We start from the raw sequence: 18508 nt of genomic DNA on the forward strand, positions 1-18508 counted from the left end.
ATGTCGTCAAAAAGCATTTTTGAATCACCGCAGGAACAGAAAGTTCCAGAAGTAAGGTTTTTTTATAAGGCTTTGATGACGTTATCATCGTCTGAGGATCCTACAGAAGACTGGATGTCCTTGCCTTCAAGTGAAAACACTAAAATGACTCTGTACAAACAAGGCCTATATGACCCGGGTAGTGGGGAGATTTGTACTAAATATATTCCAATGTCAGATAGCACAGTAATTCGACACCCGTATTATGCATACCCTGGTATTAAGGACCCGGGTATTACGGAGGCGTTATTGGAGCCAGGTTAGTTTATAATAGTAAATAATTTATTTTTAATCTGAAAACCAAAAAAAATTTTTTTTCTAACTTCAAAAGCGACAGGAAATTTGTAGAAGCCTTTTTCTTCACTTTGTATTTTTAATGGTCAAGTTATAAAACATATATATAGTATACGAGAAATATGTACCTACTATATAAGTATTTTAGTATTTATTTGCTTCCAAGTAACACCTCAAAAATTGTGATTAATACTAATAAAAAATACTAACAACATTGCCTTGTTGTATGAACTTTATCCTTTGAACGAGGCAAACAAATAGTTTTTATAGAGTCTCTAAAGAGAGAGTTTGTTCCTGTCTCTACGATTCAAGTTGCTTCTATTTTGAACAGCACAAATATAAATTCGTTTACGTGGCCTTCATATTTGAGATATTTAGGTGTAATGTTCTTCTATCTATCTATCCACATGAAAATTAATCGCCCAAACGTATGTACGACCAAAACCTCCGAATGACTGCATCATATTTGATAAATATTTTTTTTCTGCTCGTTATTGTCCAGGCAAAGTTTGTATAAAGGAAAATTAGGTAAAATCAATATATTTACAAAAAAACCCGGCCAAGTGCGAGTCGGACTCGCGCACCGAGGGTTCCGTACAAACAAAATTATTAAAAATGTTTTTATTATATGATGTAACTAATATTTTTTCGCAATTTTTCCTTTATCTGTGCTATAAGACGAAAATTTGCAGCATAAACGGCTGTATCTTTTGATTGCGTTGGCTTAGAAGTTTGATTTTTTTACAGCTCCAAGGAAAAGTAGACTTGAGTATTTGATATTAATTTAAGTTTGATACCTCCACGTGTCCTGAGAAAAAGAGTCTTGACAGAGAGACGGGTAATAAAGTGATCCTATAAGGGTTCCGTTTTTTCCTTTTAAAGTACGGAACTCTAAAAATGACAATACGAAGTTCGTAGGGTAGCTATTATTGTACCTCCATCTGATGTCGACTGGAAAAAAGTGTTATATCGATATAAGTAAAATTCAAAGCTTGCGATTTAAATTGTTATTATTATTAAATTCCTTTGGATTTTTTGCCGTTACTAATATTCTTATCTGAATTGAACCGAATTAGTTTTTTAAATATTCCAATGCAAGGAAAAGGGCTCTTCTTTAAGGGCTTATACACATAATTGTATTTGCTCGCAAACGAAAAAAAACCGACTTCAATTACATCGACAAGTAATACAACGTAGATCGACGAAAAAATAGTCAAGCAACTACGCGTTATCAAAGATTACTCAAAAAGTAGTTATCAGATCTCAATAAAATTTATATGTGACCACATGATAAACATCAGCTTTCGATTAAATTAAAAATTATCAAAATCGGTACACCCGGTAAAAAGTTATTGCGGATTTTCGAGAGTTTCCCTCGATTTCTCTGGGATTCCATCATCAGATCCTGGTTTCCTTATCATGGTATCAAAGTAGGGATATCCCCTTTCCAACAAAAAAAGAATTATCAAGATCGGTACATCCAGTAGAAAGTTATGCGGTATAATACAACGCAGGTCGACGAAAAAAGCGTCAAGTAAAAACGCATTATTAGATATAACTCGAAAAGTAGTTGTTAGATCTCAAATAAATTTAAATGGGACCAATTGGCACACACTACCTTTCGATTAAAACAAAATTTGTCGAAATCGGTCTACCCGGTCAAAAGTTCTGATGTAACATACATAAAAAAAAAAAAAAAAAAAAAAATACAGTCGAATTGAGAACCTCCTCCTTTTTTGGAAGTCGGTTAAAAACTGCGATGCGATGTCGCATCGTAAAAATCTGCGAGCTCCCTTGACGCATCGCTCTAGAACATGCGAATTGATTCGTATCGCGCATTCCTGCGATGTTACGTCACACTTGTTGACGCCATTTTAGTTTGCTCTGAGACAGCGTGTGGGCAAGACTTTAAATTACAAAAATTACAGAGTACGACGTTGATTTTTTTTATATCACTGATTGAGGAGCGTCCTGTTGTCCTGTTGTCCGTCCTATGTCCCAAAACACTAGTAATGAATGAAGATATGCTCATTTTAAAACAATAAAAAAAAATTTCGTCGCTTTTCAAAGCTTCATATTTTAGATGAAAATAGTTCCCATCGGCATTCATAATAGTAATAAATAGATGAACCCAAAATCTTCTTCCTTTCTTTTTCCTGTATCTTCTAAGCATTTACGATCCATGTCACAAACTCACGACCTAGTTTTCAAAACACGTTCACTACGATTGACAGTCGTCGGAGGAATGGTCACCCCTAATCGTGGAAGAGAGACGGCTTGCCGCACGAAATCGCATCGCAGCAATTGTCGCAATTTTCTGCGTTGCGAATTCGCATCGCGTCGCATCGCAGTTTTGTATACAAGCCCTAAATGCTGCTCAACTTTTACTTTTTTTTTCTTTTACTGTAGTTAGTGGATTATTTTCCAATTTTTAGTAACAATCACTATCAGGTAACGATGATACCTTACACCAGACCTTACTTTACATGCTTTCTGATGTAGGGTGTGGAGGGCCACAAAAACTATTGCAAAAATACGAATACCAGAAAAATCTATTTGCAAAAATACAAATATCTGCCTCGAGCGGGAAACGAACGTTGGTCATATTTAGGTGACTACTTGTACCACTACACTAAAGCAATTTTCATATTGTTTTTATTCTATATTACTGTACAACATCTTCAAGACGAGCAAGTTATAAGTATAAAATGTAGCCATGCTTCTTATACAGTGTTAGAATCCATAAAGGAAATATAAAACATAAGTGTATTGTTTATCTATAAACCTATTTGTTTCGATGTAAGCTATTTCGATGCAATAAACATGAAATTTTTGGGAAGGGTCGGAAATATGCTGAATATCTTTGGGTTACTTGCTTTGTATTAACCGTATTTTTTCCCTAGTATCTACTTAAATTTGTGCAGCTGTTCATTTAATTAATTTTCGACATATATATTTGTATATAATAAGTGATTAAATGTCTGGAATCTTGTCAATTTTTGTTAGAACAATGAAAATGATACAATAATTATGCTGATCTAGTAAAAGAATTAGTTTGATTGAGCGCGATAACTTTAGGTAATTGTTTTTAAAAAGTTTCGTTAGAAGATATTTTTACTGAAGAAGGTTACAAGCCATAAAATGTCATGATTTGACTCCCAATTGTAAGTCAGTAATAAAGGTCTTAGTTAAGGTAAGAAAATCTACAATTTGATATTACAAATAACAATAACATGTTGTACAAAATACAGAGCCTATAAAAACTTACTCACTCGATGGGCGAGAATTGTATTTGGATTTATGTGAAGAAATGAAAGTGATTCCAGTGAGGAGTTTCCTTCGAGGGTTGCTTGGGGAAGTCATTGATTTGAAAGTAAGTACCATTATTTACAATTCAAGCAGCAGTCAGACCATTTTAAGGATAGAAATCTTTATTGCTTTCTGATACACTAGCCCGTAAAAGATGCATATAAGTATCTGTAATAATGGAAATAAACTATTTTATTGAATCGATATCGCCTTTTAAATGGAAAACTCGATCTTACGGAGGAGTTACGGTTTTAATTTAGATAAGCATTTTTTTATTGTTGCTTAAAATTATTCTAGTATTGGTGGTAAAAGAAAACATATTTAGTAAACGCAATTACCAAAACCTTGAATTCCTTAAAGGATACGAAACGTTTAACTAGCAGTTATTGACAGGCTGTTACTGTTAGTGTACAGTAGTCGAACGGAATAAGTAGACGGCAGGCACTGGCTAATGTGGCTAGTGTTGTCTTTGACATTGTATATTATATAGCATTGAGATTTAGATTAGAAAATAATATAATATTAAAACTCCAAGACATAAATTTTATAACACAATCAAGTATTAAAGGAGTTGTCTATACAGTAGTATAGTAGTAGTCTGTACAGTGACTTCATGAAAATCTAATATCGACTTGGATAAAACCAACTATAAAATCAGTACAGATATGCTAAAAGTTCTAGTTTAGACATTGCTCGAGAAATTATATTGAAATTGAATTAAAAAAAAATCCTCAGACTTTATCCTTGAATTTCGTTATTTTGCTTCCTGAATGAAAACGATATTTTAAAATCAAAAATTACAAAACCATAAAAAAGAAATATTGTTTACATTTTATCTCTCAATTTTTTCCACCTACGATGCTTTAAAAATATCTTCTAATATATAAAATTCTCGTGTCACAGTTTTCGTTGCCATACTCCTCGGAAACGGCTTGACCAACCGGCCAACATCTATTTTTCATCCCCCTAAATGTTAGGGGTAGTCCACCCCTAAAATATTTTTTTATTTTTTAGACAAAATTTTTAATTTCTATTTTTTTATGATACAACATTAAAAAATACATACAACCCTAAATTTTCAACCCTCTACCATCAACCCCTATTTTTAATAGCGTTTAGCGGCAAGACAACGATTGCCGGGTCAGCTAGTTTATGTATACTCGTATTAAACTTTGAAATCTTGGAAAGCAGGTCTTACCTTAGTGCTTTCATCTAACAAGACATTAGTAAAATAACTTGCACTATTATTGCACCATTAAGCTCATATCAGAAATGAATGACACATGAACACTCATTAAGATCACGGTTATTTTTCTGTATTATTTCCAAAAAGTTGTCTTTTATAATTACTTTACCTAATTAGTCAATCACTATTTTAATTTTAGGCTTCACATTGTTCTTACTATACAGACATCCTGGTACCTTCTGTTATCCTAATATAATTTTTTAAAAAAACTCATATTTTTCAGTACTATGGCGTAAACCCAAATAGCGTACGAGCAATGACAATGGCTCTAACAAATAATCGCTACGTTAGACGTTTGGATCTTTCGTCCAACTTTCTGAACGACGACGCTTGTTATCATCTCGGTCAAATGATGGGAGAAAATATTATTCTTCAAGAACTGATATTATCAGGATGCAGGTATAATACCAGAGCTATTTAAATATAATCGCTATACATATATATTAGTAATGTGACTAAAAATGTGCGGTTACAGCCATGGATTGTACTTGTTGCGCTGGCTGTTGCGGGTTCGATCCCCGCACATGACAAACATTTGTATTGGCCATACAGGTGTTTGCCGTGGTCTGGGTGTTTGTGTAGTCCTTATGGGTCTCCCCACCGTGCCTTGGAGAGCACGTTAAGCCGTCGGTCCCGGTTGTTATCATGTACACCTGATAACGATCGTTACTCGTAGTAGGGAATATATCCGCCAACCCGCTTTGGAGCAGCGTGGTGGATTAATCTCTGATCCTTCTTCTACATGGGGAAAGAGGCCTATGCTCAGTAATAGGGTATTACAGGCTGAAGCGTAATAATGCGTATTTATTTGTTTTCGTCAACCAAAATCAATCAAAGTCAACCGTCACTGTATTACACTTCATAATTTTTTATTGGGCAAATTGATTTGGATGATTTTTTTAATCGATAGTGGTGCTTGGCGCATATTCCCATTTAAATTGCATCGAGATCTGATGAGTACTTTTTCAGTAATATTTGATAATAAGATAAGCGTATTTACTTGACTGTTTTTTCGTCTACCTACGAGTACGTTGTATTTTACTTGTCACTGTAATTGAAGTCGGTTTTTTTTTCGTTTGCGAGCAAACATCATTATTATTATTCTAACTTAATATCTATAGTTATTTACTTGTATTTTGTAAAAGGTCAAGTTTTAAACATTTTTATTCTATTTTTGGACAAAACATTACCGTAAATGACAGCACATAACTTATACAGGATTCAAGCGGAGGGCGTCAAAAGACTGGTGATATTTTTCGCTTCCCGATTCATAGAAGAGCTAGATTTATCTCGAAACGACATCGGAGATAGAGGTTTTGAATACCTCGCTCATCAGTTGGTTAAAGGAGCCGTTATTAAGAAGTTTGTAATATTTTTAAACTTACTTTACTTTTTTTTACTAGGTACATATATCTTGGTTTTTGAGTAGACTATTTTTTTTTTATAACATGTAGTCCAAAGTAGAAATTATCGTAAGTTAGCAATTCATATATTTGTCTACAAATTGTACAACTTGTGTTCTCTATAATATATCTAATAATAAAATAATATTATACTTTTTAAATTCAGAGTTAGGATTTAATCCAGTGTCTGTGTGTGTAGGATTTAGTACACACAATATTAACACAAACCCCTCGTACAAGGCAAACGTTTGTAAATGTACAAATAATTCTCAAAGGCGGGAATAAAACCCACGAAAGTTAGCTGCTATAATTACTACGCCACATAATGAGTTTTATGACGCTTTTCATAACTGTCATAAAATTTTATTCAGCTTGTATTTGGATCTATCATAAGCAAATTATCTGTTCTATTCCCAATATTATCCTCAAACCTTTTCAATTAATGAAATGAAAACAGACAATAGAGAAATTATAATAGGCATTTAGTAAAATAAACCTGAACTTATCGCTTTCAAAGCCTATGAAAATTTATCAACACACAGTCCAGCTATGTTAAGCTGCGTTGAAAATAGGAAATTACTGCCATGACTATTCCAATGGTAATCGAAATTCCATCCTATCGTAAAATTATTAGGAAATCGGCTGCACTCTGTCGAAGCTCGTAATTATCAGGTTAGCCATTTAGATCCAAGCCCATCCGTTGTTTCATCATCACTGTATAACGTGTGTACAATTTCTTAGTGACATTATTAGTATTCATGTCGACACGTTCGATTGTAGTGTGTTTGAAATAGCATAATATTGTATGTATTTGAGGGTTGGTAAGTTTTGTTTCAGATTCATTGTAACTTAATTATATTGTTGACTTTTAATGGAGAAATTAAAGATAAAATGAATAAATAACAACTTAAGCTTTTTACTACGTACTTTAATATTTTAGTGATTAAGCGTTATTCCCTTCTTATACAGAGAAAATGTGTTATTGATTCTAATAAATACGACATGAAAGCCAAAATAACAGAAAAATACTGTAAAATTTTTTTGAGCGATAATAATAAAAAGAGAAAAATAAATAAATTAAAACGTTTCACACTTAACCAATCAAAATACAAATTCTAAACCACTATTGATAGCGCAACCAGTTGCTCCAACTCATCATTTCAATAATATATAAAAATAATATTTTAATTATGACAGAAAATGATTAAAAAAAATACAAATTAATGGAATCAATTGAATTTAAAGGTTGAATCTAAGTAGCAACGACTTAAGTTCCGCGGTTGCATCCTCATTCGCAGCGGCTATCGAGGGCAACAACAAGACAACTCACCTGGACCTTTCCTGGAACAAAATGTTCTCGCTTAAAGGCAAGTGGAACTCATTAGCGAATAAAATGCATTTATCCACCTTCCCGAACGATTCAGATAGGGCACGAAGTTTGCTAGTTATAAAAGTTTGGCGCAATGCAAAAGGACATTTAATTTAAAGTATTCGCAAGGTGCCTCATTTCGCTTCCCTGTCGTGTAAAGTTTATTTATTGCAGAATGGTCAATCGAGTTGTTTTCTGTAAATAGGAAATAAGTAGCTGCGTTTACAGAGATGAAGTTAGTAGGGACTCGATAGGTTTATTTTTAAAATTATTTAAAACGGGATATTTACCATGTTTTTTATTTTCATTTTGTGGAGCTTGATATTTCGACATTATCTACGAATGTCTTGTTCACGAGAAGCAAAACACACGAGAAAAAAATGGTAAATATCCCGTTTTAAATAATTTTAGTAATAAAAATAGCCATGTCCATTTAATATCTTTTATTTGGTAAAGTTAGTTTTTTGTTGTGTGACTATTAGCTGTGTTAATTTGATACAAATAATTTCGCAATTTTCGTTGTTATCGAAACGCTTTTCTCGTATTAATATATATGTAATGTATAATTATGTTACCTGTCTTGTTGTTTATTGGTAAAACATGTCACGTTCATACATGTATTTAGAAGACACAATTATACAATTTAGTTTATATAAAATTGTATCTTTTCAAGCTTTATATTAGACGATGAAGGTTGGCTTTGTAGAAAAGTAAACAAGAAAGTCGTTAAACTTGTGGTGTTCGATTTTTAAAAATATTCTTGTCACTAAATAAAATAGTCGAATGATTTTCGACAAGATATAAGCTTGAGAGACATGTTAGCTAGCTAATGAAATTTCACACTTACCACATTAGTAATTATTATTTGCTTATATATATTTTCGCCCCGGCTTCGCACAGTTGCAAAACCTATCAGTGTTCCTCTACTATATTATGCATGTATTATACATATAAACCTTTCTCTGGAATCACTCTATTTACTAAAGAAAACCGTATCAAAATCCGTTGCGGAGTTATAAAGATCTAAGCATAAGACAACGGGAAGCGACTTTTATGCTATGTAATGATGAACATTTTAAAATAATTAGTTTAAATAGTAGGTACCGAGAGGCATTAAACTAAACCAACTGTATAAAAATTCTAAGTTATATGCAACAGTAATAATGCGCACATAAAACGTCCAATAGAAAAAATAAATATATAGCGAAATAAAAGCATATCTTGTGCCCCAATTAGTGCCGGCTTACTGATATTTTGTATAGAGGTAGTCTAAAAATTCTGTATAGTTTATGCAATATAATTTAGTTTTGCCCTCAGCTTGAGTAAATTCTTTATAAACTTACATTTTAAAACTGTAATAAATTTTTGTTCGATCCTCAGACGTAAACGAGTTGCTCGGACGCCTTGGTGAGAGTAAAGTCCTAGTAGAGCTCAATATGTCCTGGAATAGTCTTAAAATAAGCAGAATCCTCAGGAGACTGCTTGCCGTGCAAACGCTTCGTATATTGGATCTGAGCAACAACAGGTAAAGTTTGAAACGGTTTATTTTATCTGCTTTTAGTGTTTTATTGCTAGTAGCATAATGTTTTTGACCGCCGTTTTTTTTGTTTCTTTTTTTTATTCGGTGACTCAATATTTCTATCTCAAGCTCTTAGTTGCCAGTGCTTTTTTTGCACATCATGCAATGTTTTTGCTTGTTTGCGTATTTTTTTTTGATTACTTCAACATGCAGGACTAGGTTTCCTAGAAAAGCTAGGACATGGTCCGACACTAATAGTCTATTTCTGTTACAACTATACATTTTTTACTTTTCTTATGTCTACTAACAGTATTTATTTTTACGAAAAAAAATGACTACTCCTTTGACTCCTGTTTTCCTTCTTCAACGGTAATTTTGTCCTAATTATTACTCTTTAATTAACAAATAAGATTACTCATGAGAACGTCTTATAAAAACGATTAATGAAATCAATTCACAACTGGTATTAACATTATATAACGTAACACATAAAAATAAAATTGAAAAATGTTTTCTGTTTGTGGAAATATAGGAAAAGAGTGACGTCTAGATGTAGGAGTTATTCCTATCGGTACGATAAACTTTCCGAGGATGAAACTCGAAAAGTTTAAAGTACAGGTACAAAACTACAAACGTGAAAGTTTTATAAGTGTAATAGTGTCCACAGCAACATCGCGTGAAGTATTATTGTGTCACGAATGTGTCGTGATGATATTTATGGGGCTATTTACTTTACGGTTCAGCCTGTAATATCCATCATCCATGGAGAAGGATCAGAGCTTAATCCACCACGTCGCTCTAATACGAGTTGGGAAGAAGAAGAAGAAGAAGAAGAAGAAGAAGAAGAAGAAGAAGAAGAAGAAGAAGAAGAAGGAGAAGGAGAAGGAGAAGGAGAAGGAGAAGGAGAAGGAGAAGGAGAAGGAGAAGGAGAAGGAGAAGGAGAAGGAGAAGGAGAAGGAGAAGGAGAAGGAGAAGGAGAAGGAGAAGGAGAAGGAGAAGGAGAAGGAGAAGGAGAAGGAGGAGAAGGAGGAGAAGGAGAAGGAGGAGAAGGAGGAGAAGGAGGAGAAGGAGGAGAAGGAGGAGAAGGAGGAGAAGGAGGAGAAGGAGGAGAAGGAGGAGAAGGAGAAGGAGAAGGAGAAGGAGAAGGAGAAGGAGAAGGAGGAGAAGGAGGAGAAGGAGAAGGAGGAGAAGGAGGAGAAGGAGGAGAAGGAGGAGAAGGAGGAGAAGGAGGAGAAGGAGGAGAAGGAGGAGAAGGAGGAGAAGGAGGAGAAGGAGGAGAAGGAGGAGAAGGAGGAGAAGGAGGAGAAGGAGGAGAAGGAGGAGAAGGAGGAGAAGGAGGAGAAGGAGGAGAAGGAGGAGAAGGAGGAGAAGGAGGAGAAGGAGGAGAAGGAGGAGAAGGAGGAGAAGGAGGAGAAGGAGGAGAAGGAGGAGAAGGAGGAGAAGGAGGAGAAGGAGGAGAAGGAGGAGAAGGAGAAGGAGAAGGAGAAGGAGAAGGAGAAGGAGAAGAAGGAGAAGGAGAAGAAGGAGAAGGAGAAGGAGAAGGAGAAAGAGAAGGAGAAGAAGAAGAAGAAAAAGAAGAAGAAGAAGAAGGTAAATACATGGTAGTGTGTGTAATATTTTTTAATGATATAATGTATTTTATATGCACAATTTAAAAAAAAATCAGCATTCTGCACTCATTCTCTTTATAAAAGTATAAGTTTACGAAGTTTCATACTTCTCCGTCCGCGCAATTTTCGTAAAAAGGGGTACAAAGTTTTTGCTTTACGTATTAGTTGGAATAATATATCATTAACGAAGAAGAATAAGAATTGATAATTCTTGGTTTTAAATATCTTGCTAAAATATATTTATTTGGTAGGATATATAGTAGGATATATCTTGGTTATAATTTGGAACTGAGCATGTCTAAACAAGTTTCTCAATCTTCAGAGACCAGAGCCAAATGATACTGCTCTCAAGTATTGTCATGTTCCTATTATGAGTAACGTTGTTTATCTTGGGGAGCTATGCTAATGCTCCCTGCGTCTATAGAAATATGGTAACCACCTACCACTAAGCGGAATAAACCACCCTAATTATAAATCTATACTAATATTACAAAGCTTAAGAGTTTATTTGTTTGTTTGTTTATTTGAACGCGCTAATCTCACCAACGACTGCTCCGATTTGAAAAATTCTTTCAGTGTCTGGGGTAGGGTCGGCAACTCACTTGTGATGCTCCCGGCCCCTATAGTAATATGGTTACCACCTACTACCAGGCGGAATATACTATAATTTACCACCCTAATTATAAATCTATACTAATATTATAAAGCTTAAGAGTTTACTTGTTTGTTTGTTTGTTTATTTAAACGCGCTAATCTCAGCAACTACTGGTCCGATTAAAAAAATTATTTTAGTGTTAGATAGCCCATTTATCGAAAAGGCTATATATATATATATAATATATCATAGCGTTAAGACCAATAGGAGCGGAGCACCAATGAAGAATGTTTCAAAATCGGGGTTTTTTTAGAGCTTCCGCGGCGTGCCCTGCGTAAGCCGTAAAAGTTTTGCAAAAATCATGTATAGCAGAATTGTTCCTATTCCACGCGGATGAAGTCACAGGCAGGAGCTAGTATATAATATACAGATTTATAGGCCCCTATTTACAAATTTTCTTTTAAATTATCATATATGGTTCTTGGGCGTTAAAGAAAGCAAAATGTAGAGAGAGTAACAAAAAGAAAATAGTTTTATAAATCGAAATTTAACAGATCATGTTAATACAACTCTTATATTTTTGTGACATATTTATCTGTATATATAAAAATGAACGTTTGTCTGTATCTCCTTTATAGAAATCGTAAACTATGTATTTAATCATGTCAGGATCTTTAGCAAAGTGTTGTGCATAAGCCCACAAAGGTTTCTGAGTTGGTACGTTGCTACGCTATATAAAGCGTAGCAACGCGCGTAGGGTACAGCTAGTATACTATGAAATTGTCATTATTATTAATTTATAGGTTAGGAAAGTTAGCAGCAACTACTATAGCCAGTAACCTTGAATCAGCAAAGAGTCTTCATACGCTGGATTTGTCGTTTAACCCTATTACTGCAGAAGGAGCCTTTGCTATAGTAAATAAATTAAGAAATATGGAGATAAAGCTAAGAAATTTGCTCATGGATAATGTTGAAGTTAATAAGGAATTTGTTAAGGTATATTTATTTGTTTCAGATAAAAAAGATCAGATTCTGTCTCGAGTTTTTTTAGTTTCATAGGTAACGTGACCTTTTGATGGTAACTCGTGACTACTCTACAAAACTTTATTTATCTACCACTGAACTGAACTCAAAGTGACTTTAAAAATTTCACTGCTGGGCCCTACGAGTCCTACGACACTCCGCTGCGAGTTATAATTTTCCTTTCAACAGACACGACGGACACGGCAGTCCTACATAAACAAAAAGATCAGAAACAAATAGTACCTATATTTAAAAAATAAAAATACCTAAACTTCAGTTTTCGAGTATCTGCATTAGTATTATCATAGCGCTCGACTGAGACGACATAATTATGTCAAAAGTGACATATAATTATATACATATATTAACATAGTTAACCTTCTTAAAAAAAAATAGAACTAATCAACCCAACAGATGTTACCCTGTCTTGCGATCTGTCAAACGCTAGAAATTTAAATCGTAACGTTATCAAAAAAATTTCAGTTTCTGTATGTTTGTTCTGTGTGTTTTTCTTGTATGTACTATGTTTAGATTTGCGCTTTGCAACACATTTTTCAATTAATTTTTATTTAAATAATGAATTATAATTCAATTTAAAAATCATATACCACAGGAATATAGAGAGGTATTAGAACTAAGTTATCGTAAGAAGTGTAATATAACGCACGGAAACGTCAAGCACGATTATACCCTCTCAGTACCAGATATCAGAGAGATAATACTGAAGAGAATGGATTTCCTCACCGCCCGTAGTTCTAAGAAGATCCAACTTGACATCGCGTTAGCTTACTGTATTTTTTATAACATAATAAAGTATTCAAATACATGTATTGTTAAGAATAATAAAAAAATACAATATTTATTTTTAAAATATTGAAGTTTTTAAAGCTATTATTTTTATCTATTACTTTTTTAGATTTTAATTTATATGTAGATTATATTACATTGTTCTTTGTTTATTGTCCACAGTATTATATATTTTTTGTTTTTTCATCTTCATAATTTTAGTAAATATTATTGTTTTGTTTCATGGAATAGTTATTTTGAGTAATAAAATAATAAAAATAATTAGTAAATAATATTTTTTACTATTTTCATCATGTTTATTAATTATTATGTTTCATTTAAGGCTTTATTTTCTTCAAAAGAAAAAGGTTTGCGATAATATACAGCCGAGAGAGATCTTGCGCGATATGAAAATGGCTGGCACACCGTTGGATGAGGACTTAGTTGTAGGTCTTACTGATATATTTCCTGGCCCTAAATTGGATAAAGGAGGGAAAACCTTAGACTTAACTGGTAAGATTTATGCTTTTTATTGCTGTAAAATAATGCTTCTAATAAAGCTAACACCGAAAAGGTAGAAGTTTACTAAGATGTGTCGTAGGTATTAAAAATATGAATGATGAAATGAAATAAAATACATACACAATTTGTCTACCGTTTGTCGTCAAGTTATCTTTGAGTGTTTAAGAAAGTTATATATGATTATGTTATTTTTAATGGTTGAAAAAAAAATATTTTCTCGATCTCATTTTTATCGATTATACAGAAAACGATGAAAATTAATTTACGTTAAATTATTGTATTGAACTGTAAAAGCAAACAAACATTATATTCCTAAGCTTCGCCTCCTGTTACGAAGAAGGATTGAAACGTAATTTATTACGACGTTTCACTAAGGCTCGGGATGGACGTACTTCACAATTCCTTTTGAGACATACAAGTAACCTCACGATGTTTATTTTCATGTCTCACATGAAATTTTTTTCATGATGTCATGTGAACGAGTTTTTTTTTTAATTCTAAACTAGTGACACAGGTTTACTTTGAACCGCCAAATTTTTTTCGGTAATAAAGCTTTTATTTTAATTTCTATCGACCGTTAATGCTATTTTAGCACCACAACATCAGACTAGTAAATGTAGTAATTAATATTGAATAATAAATGCATTAATGTATAACTGTAAAATTCGATTCGCAATTTTGACAATCAAACGGCGTCATATTATGTGATATTGAAATTATAATTATCCGTTATTACCAGTTTTAATTATCGTGTTCACGTTGTCATAACGTAATTCTCTTTTCCATTGTTGTTTGCTAAACTACTTAATAGGAATATAAATATTTAATTTTTTTCCACTGTCGTTTATCTTGTCTTATCTACTATTGTAATTTTCGAACAAATGTTGACATATAGTAACTGCGTTTGTAACGCAGCTTTGAGTTGCTGAATTGTGTTTGTTCGCAAACGAAAAAAAAAACAACTTCGATTTACATCGACAGGTAATGCAACGTAGGTAGTTGAAAAATAATAAATTTAATTTTATTAGTCGTATAACTGAAACTCGATCAAAATCGAAACAGTTGAATTGAGAACGTCCCCCTTTTTTGAAGTTGGTCAAAATTTCATCGATATTTACGTCTTACAACTACTATGAACTACAAGAATATTAAGCAAATAATTTAGTTTTACGTTAGGAAAAGATGTAAGACTGTAATTGTTATCTTAAATCTCATGTCAGCGTATCTTCGTGAGATATATGTGTTGGTTGAAAAATATCCTGCTCGAAATCTGGAGCTAACTGGAGTGACTGGGGAAGTACCTCAAACTTACATTAGATCACAGCTAAAGAAATTTTTTCAAGTAGTGTTGTGTTCCTTTGTGAGTAAGGTGATCAAACTCCTGGGAAGGATTGGGGGTAGGGTTAGTATCGCGCTTACGATGCTTCTGGTGTTGAAGGCGTCTATATGCTCCGGTAACCGTTTACCATCGGGTGGGCTGTACATTTGTTTGCCGACCTAGTAAACAAAAATAGAAAAAAACTCTGACTCCACCTTATTATTCTAGGAGGGTTTTTTGTAGGCACGGAGAAACCTCAGCATGCTTAACTTGAATACTTTATAAGCTTTTGGTTGTTGATCGTTTTTGGTGACTAGCCTTGTTTTTATTACCCGACTTCCAAGGAAGGGTTATGTTTTTCGCGCGTATCTTGTATGTATGTATATTTGTATGTAATATTCTTTACTACCTCATATTTCCAGAACCACTGAACGGATTTACATAATTGAGGTATCGTTAGGTTCGTCTTAGCTGCCCAAGTGTTCTTAGATAGGTGACATTAAAAAAAAATCAAACATGGTGGCTGCGCGAAGCCATTGTAGTTAATGAAAAAAAAATTTTTTTTCTCGAATACTACAATATGGGTATCAAATTGAAGGGCACAATACAAGGATTTTAAAAAGGTATATCATGATTATTATTACCGTAATACTAATAAAGAAATACAATATTAAAGTTTAAAAAATGTGGACTTTGCTCTTTCCCACGCCTATGCCATGCCAAACTCGCCTCCTAGGCGACGATCAACTTCGGGGTGTAGCCTTTCTAATAAAATACAATGGTTAAAGAAAACATACAATTAAAATTACAAATAAAAATTAATAAATGTCACACCAATTTACAATTACATTAATAAAATCAATAACAAATACATAATACCAAATACAAACAAATAATTTTAATAATAATTTCATTATATTAAAACTAATAGTTGTTGACTTAAGCAGTCACCTATTTGCTAAAGGTCAGGCTTACGTTGCTTTGAGCAGAGTGAGATCTTTCTCCGGGCTTGCTATCAGTTCTCTTGACCCTAAAAAATTACTTAATCAACCACATGATGTAAACTGCTTTAATAAATTGAACCGATTACGTAATTTGTCTGACTAAAAAGACATAAATAAAATAATAATTAAAAAAAAAACAAAAAACCCGCCTGCGTGAAGAACAACTAATAGAAAATCAACTGAAAAAGCTGGAACAAGATAAAAATTCAATATGCACACAAAGTCAGCGAAATAAGTAGAAACAATATCAAACATTTTGTGTTGTACATTTAAAATATATTAATACGGTAGTCCTTCGAAACTTTATGCAACGTCGTAGATAATATGCAGTCGGAGACATGCACAAAGAGAGAATGATTTGACTTATCCTTCAATTTCATGTTCATTGTTCCAGCTTTTTCAGTTGATTTTCTATTAGTTGTTCTTCACGCAGGCGGGTTTTTTGTTTTTTTTTAAATTATAGTTCAAATGTATTTTTTGAACAAAAGCTGAGTGGGTCATTCAAAATCACCGAATACTTAGACGGTTACTCTTTTCTACATTATATTGACTTAAATTTAAACACATACTTAACAATTTGTATTAGTAATAAGTTTTTTAGTATTTTATAATTGTTTTTTATTTAATGAGTGTACATTTTAATTCGACTATTATTTTTAGGTGTAGTTGAAATGATACAACGGTTGTGGCCAGATAGAAAACTGCCACCAACACCAGAACCAGAAAAAGTGCCTGAAAAACCAAAGAAGAAAGGCAAAAAGAAGAAATAAGTTTTAGAAAAATATTTAATTTATTAAATATATTTGTGTTAAGACTATTAAGCCAATTAATTTAGGATTTCACTTATGAAGTGTTTTGAAGATAGAGTAAAAGCCTCGTTAGTGTTTCCTTTCGAACAAACATTACTCAATAAATAAATCTCAAATTCAAGAGATAAGCTTACGAGAAATATCGTTTGATTCAGATATGATTTAAATGATTCTATTAACAAATAAGTATTCCACTAAAAATTTAATACAAATTAATTTAAATCTAAAATATTGTATGCGATAAATTTTGTGGTAAATCAATAATGAGAATTAATCAAGAAGGAATGTGTGTATAAAGAGCATCTCTGATTGTGCTGTGTGTGCTAAACATAAAGTCTGTGTCTAAACATAAAATGAAATAAAAGCGTTTAATGAAGTTTTTTTTTTTAATTATCTATTTGTAATTATTTATTGTTTATTATTATTGTATTATTTGTTTATTATTGACACTTTATTGTACACGAAGAAAAAATAGTAAAATTAACGATAATCAGAAGAAACACGTACAAAAGGCGGCCTTATCCCTAAAAGCAATCTTTTCCAGACAACCTTCGAGCAAAATAGATGATATATTGACAGTGTAGGTGTACAGATCTTCATTATAGAAAATAATGTACAAAAAAAAACAATAAATAGACATACATACATATATGGATAGATTAGTTACATATACTTAAATATATACATATACATTATATACATAAATTCATACAACATAAATTAAGAATTCTTAAATATTTGTAAAATGATGTCAATAATTGATGGTTTAAACTATTGAGTCTTTTTAATTATAACGCATGTTCACACCCACGTACGGATAATCACAGACATGCATGCAAGCATGCACGTGTGCACGATGATCACACACGGATGTGCGTCCGCGCGCATAATTATGTACGTGCTCGCAGAATAAAAAAACATCATTGTAAACTTAGCAAGTAGACATTCGTCTTTATAAAAGTAGGTAAGTAATTTAATTATAATGAGTTTCTTTCTCGTTATACGTTTGTGATGTCTACTTCAAGGAATTCCGTAGTGGGATTGTTGTTTAAAGCAATGTCTTTATAATTTTGTTGTGATGGAACCGTGCTTAGATTTTCGCTAGAAATGCTTGATTTAGTAAATAAATCAGTATGCATTAGTAACGAACAGGAACAGAGTTGTGTTATTATTACAGCTAAACACAAAATACTGTAACATCGTTACTAGGAAATATGATGACTACGAATGATGATATGGTTTTACACGCGATAGACATGTGTGTACTACGGTCTTATATACGGGTCAGGAAACCAAGCCCAATTAATGGTGAGGAATTAGTACGATAATATCATAACTTTTCGTTGGCGTCAACGCCGGTTTACGTCACTGCTATCGATGTGTGCAGTCACGTGGTGTGGTGCGCAGAATGCACGCCGGTTGAGTGTCGCTTCGTTGTGATTGGTTATATTGAGTGACGTTTCATTGCAATTTTTTATATTTTAAAACATAAATGCGTGACGTGTGATAGAAAAATAAACATAATGCTATTCTGTCTTCGTTGCACAGCACACTAAGCGATCGTCATGATAATGCTATTCTGTCTTCGTTGCACAGCACACTAAGCGATCGTCATGCCTCTGGCGGCTGTAAACCACTAAACCGACGTAACCCCACCACTGT

The 18508-nt window shown here is 33.1% G+C and overlaps 1 protein-coding gene across 1 annotated transcript; it reads left to right on the forward strand.

Annotated features, from left to right (window-relative positions):
* LOC123654767 (leucine-rich repeat-containing protein 74A-like) lies at positions 1 to 16807 on the forward strand. The gene is made up of 10 exons (XM_045590652.1): positions 1 to 298; positions 3585 to 3706; positions 5112 to 5287; positions 6107 to 6250; positions 7537 to 7727; positions 9041 to 9185; positions 12188 to 12380; positions 13021 to 13187; positions 13537 to 13706; positions 16698 to 16807. The coding sequence occupies exons 1-10, from the start codon at positions 1 to 3 to the stop codon at positions 16805 to 16807; spliced, it is 1716 nt and encodes a 571-aa protein (XP_045446608.1).
* The last annotated feature ends 1701 nt before the right edge of the window (positions 16808 to 18508 follow it).

The sequence above is a fragment of the Melitaea cinxia genome, chromosome 6, assembly GCF_905220565.1.
Source record: "Melitaea cinxia chromosome 6, ilMelCinx1.1, whole genome shotgun sequence".
Taxonomy (NCBI): Eukaryota; Metazoa; Arthropoda; class Insecta; order Lepidoptera; family Nymphalidae; genus Melitaea; species Melitaea cinxia.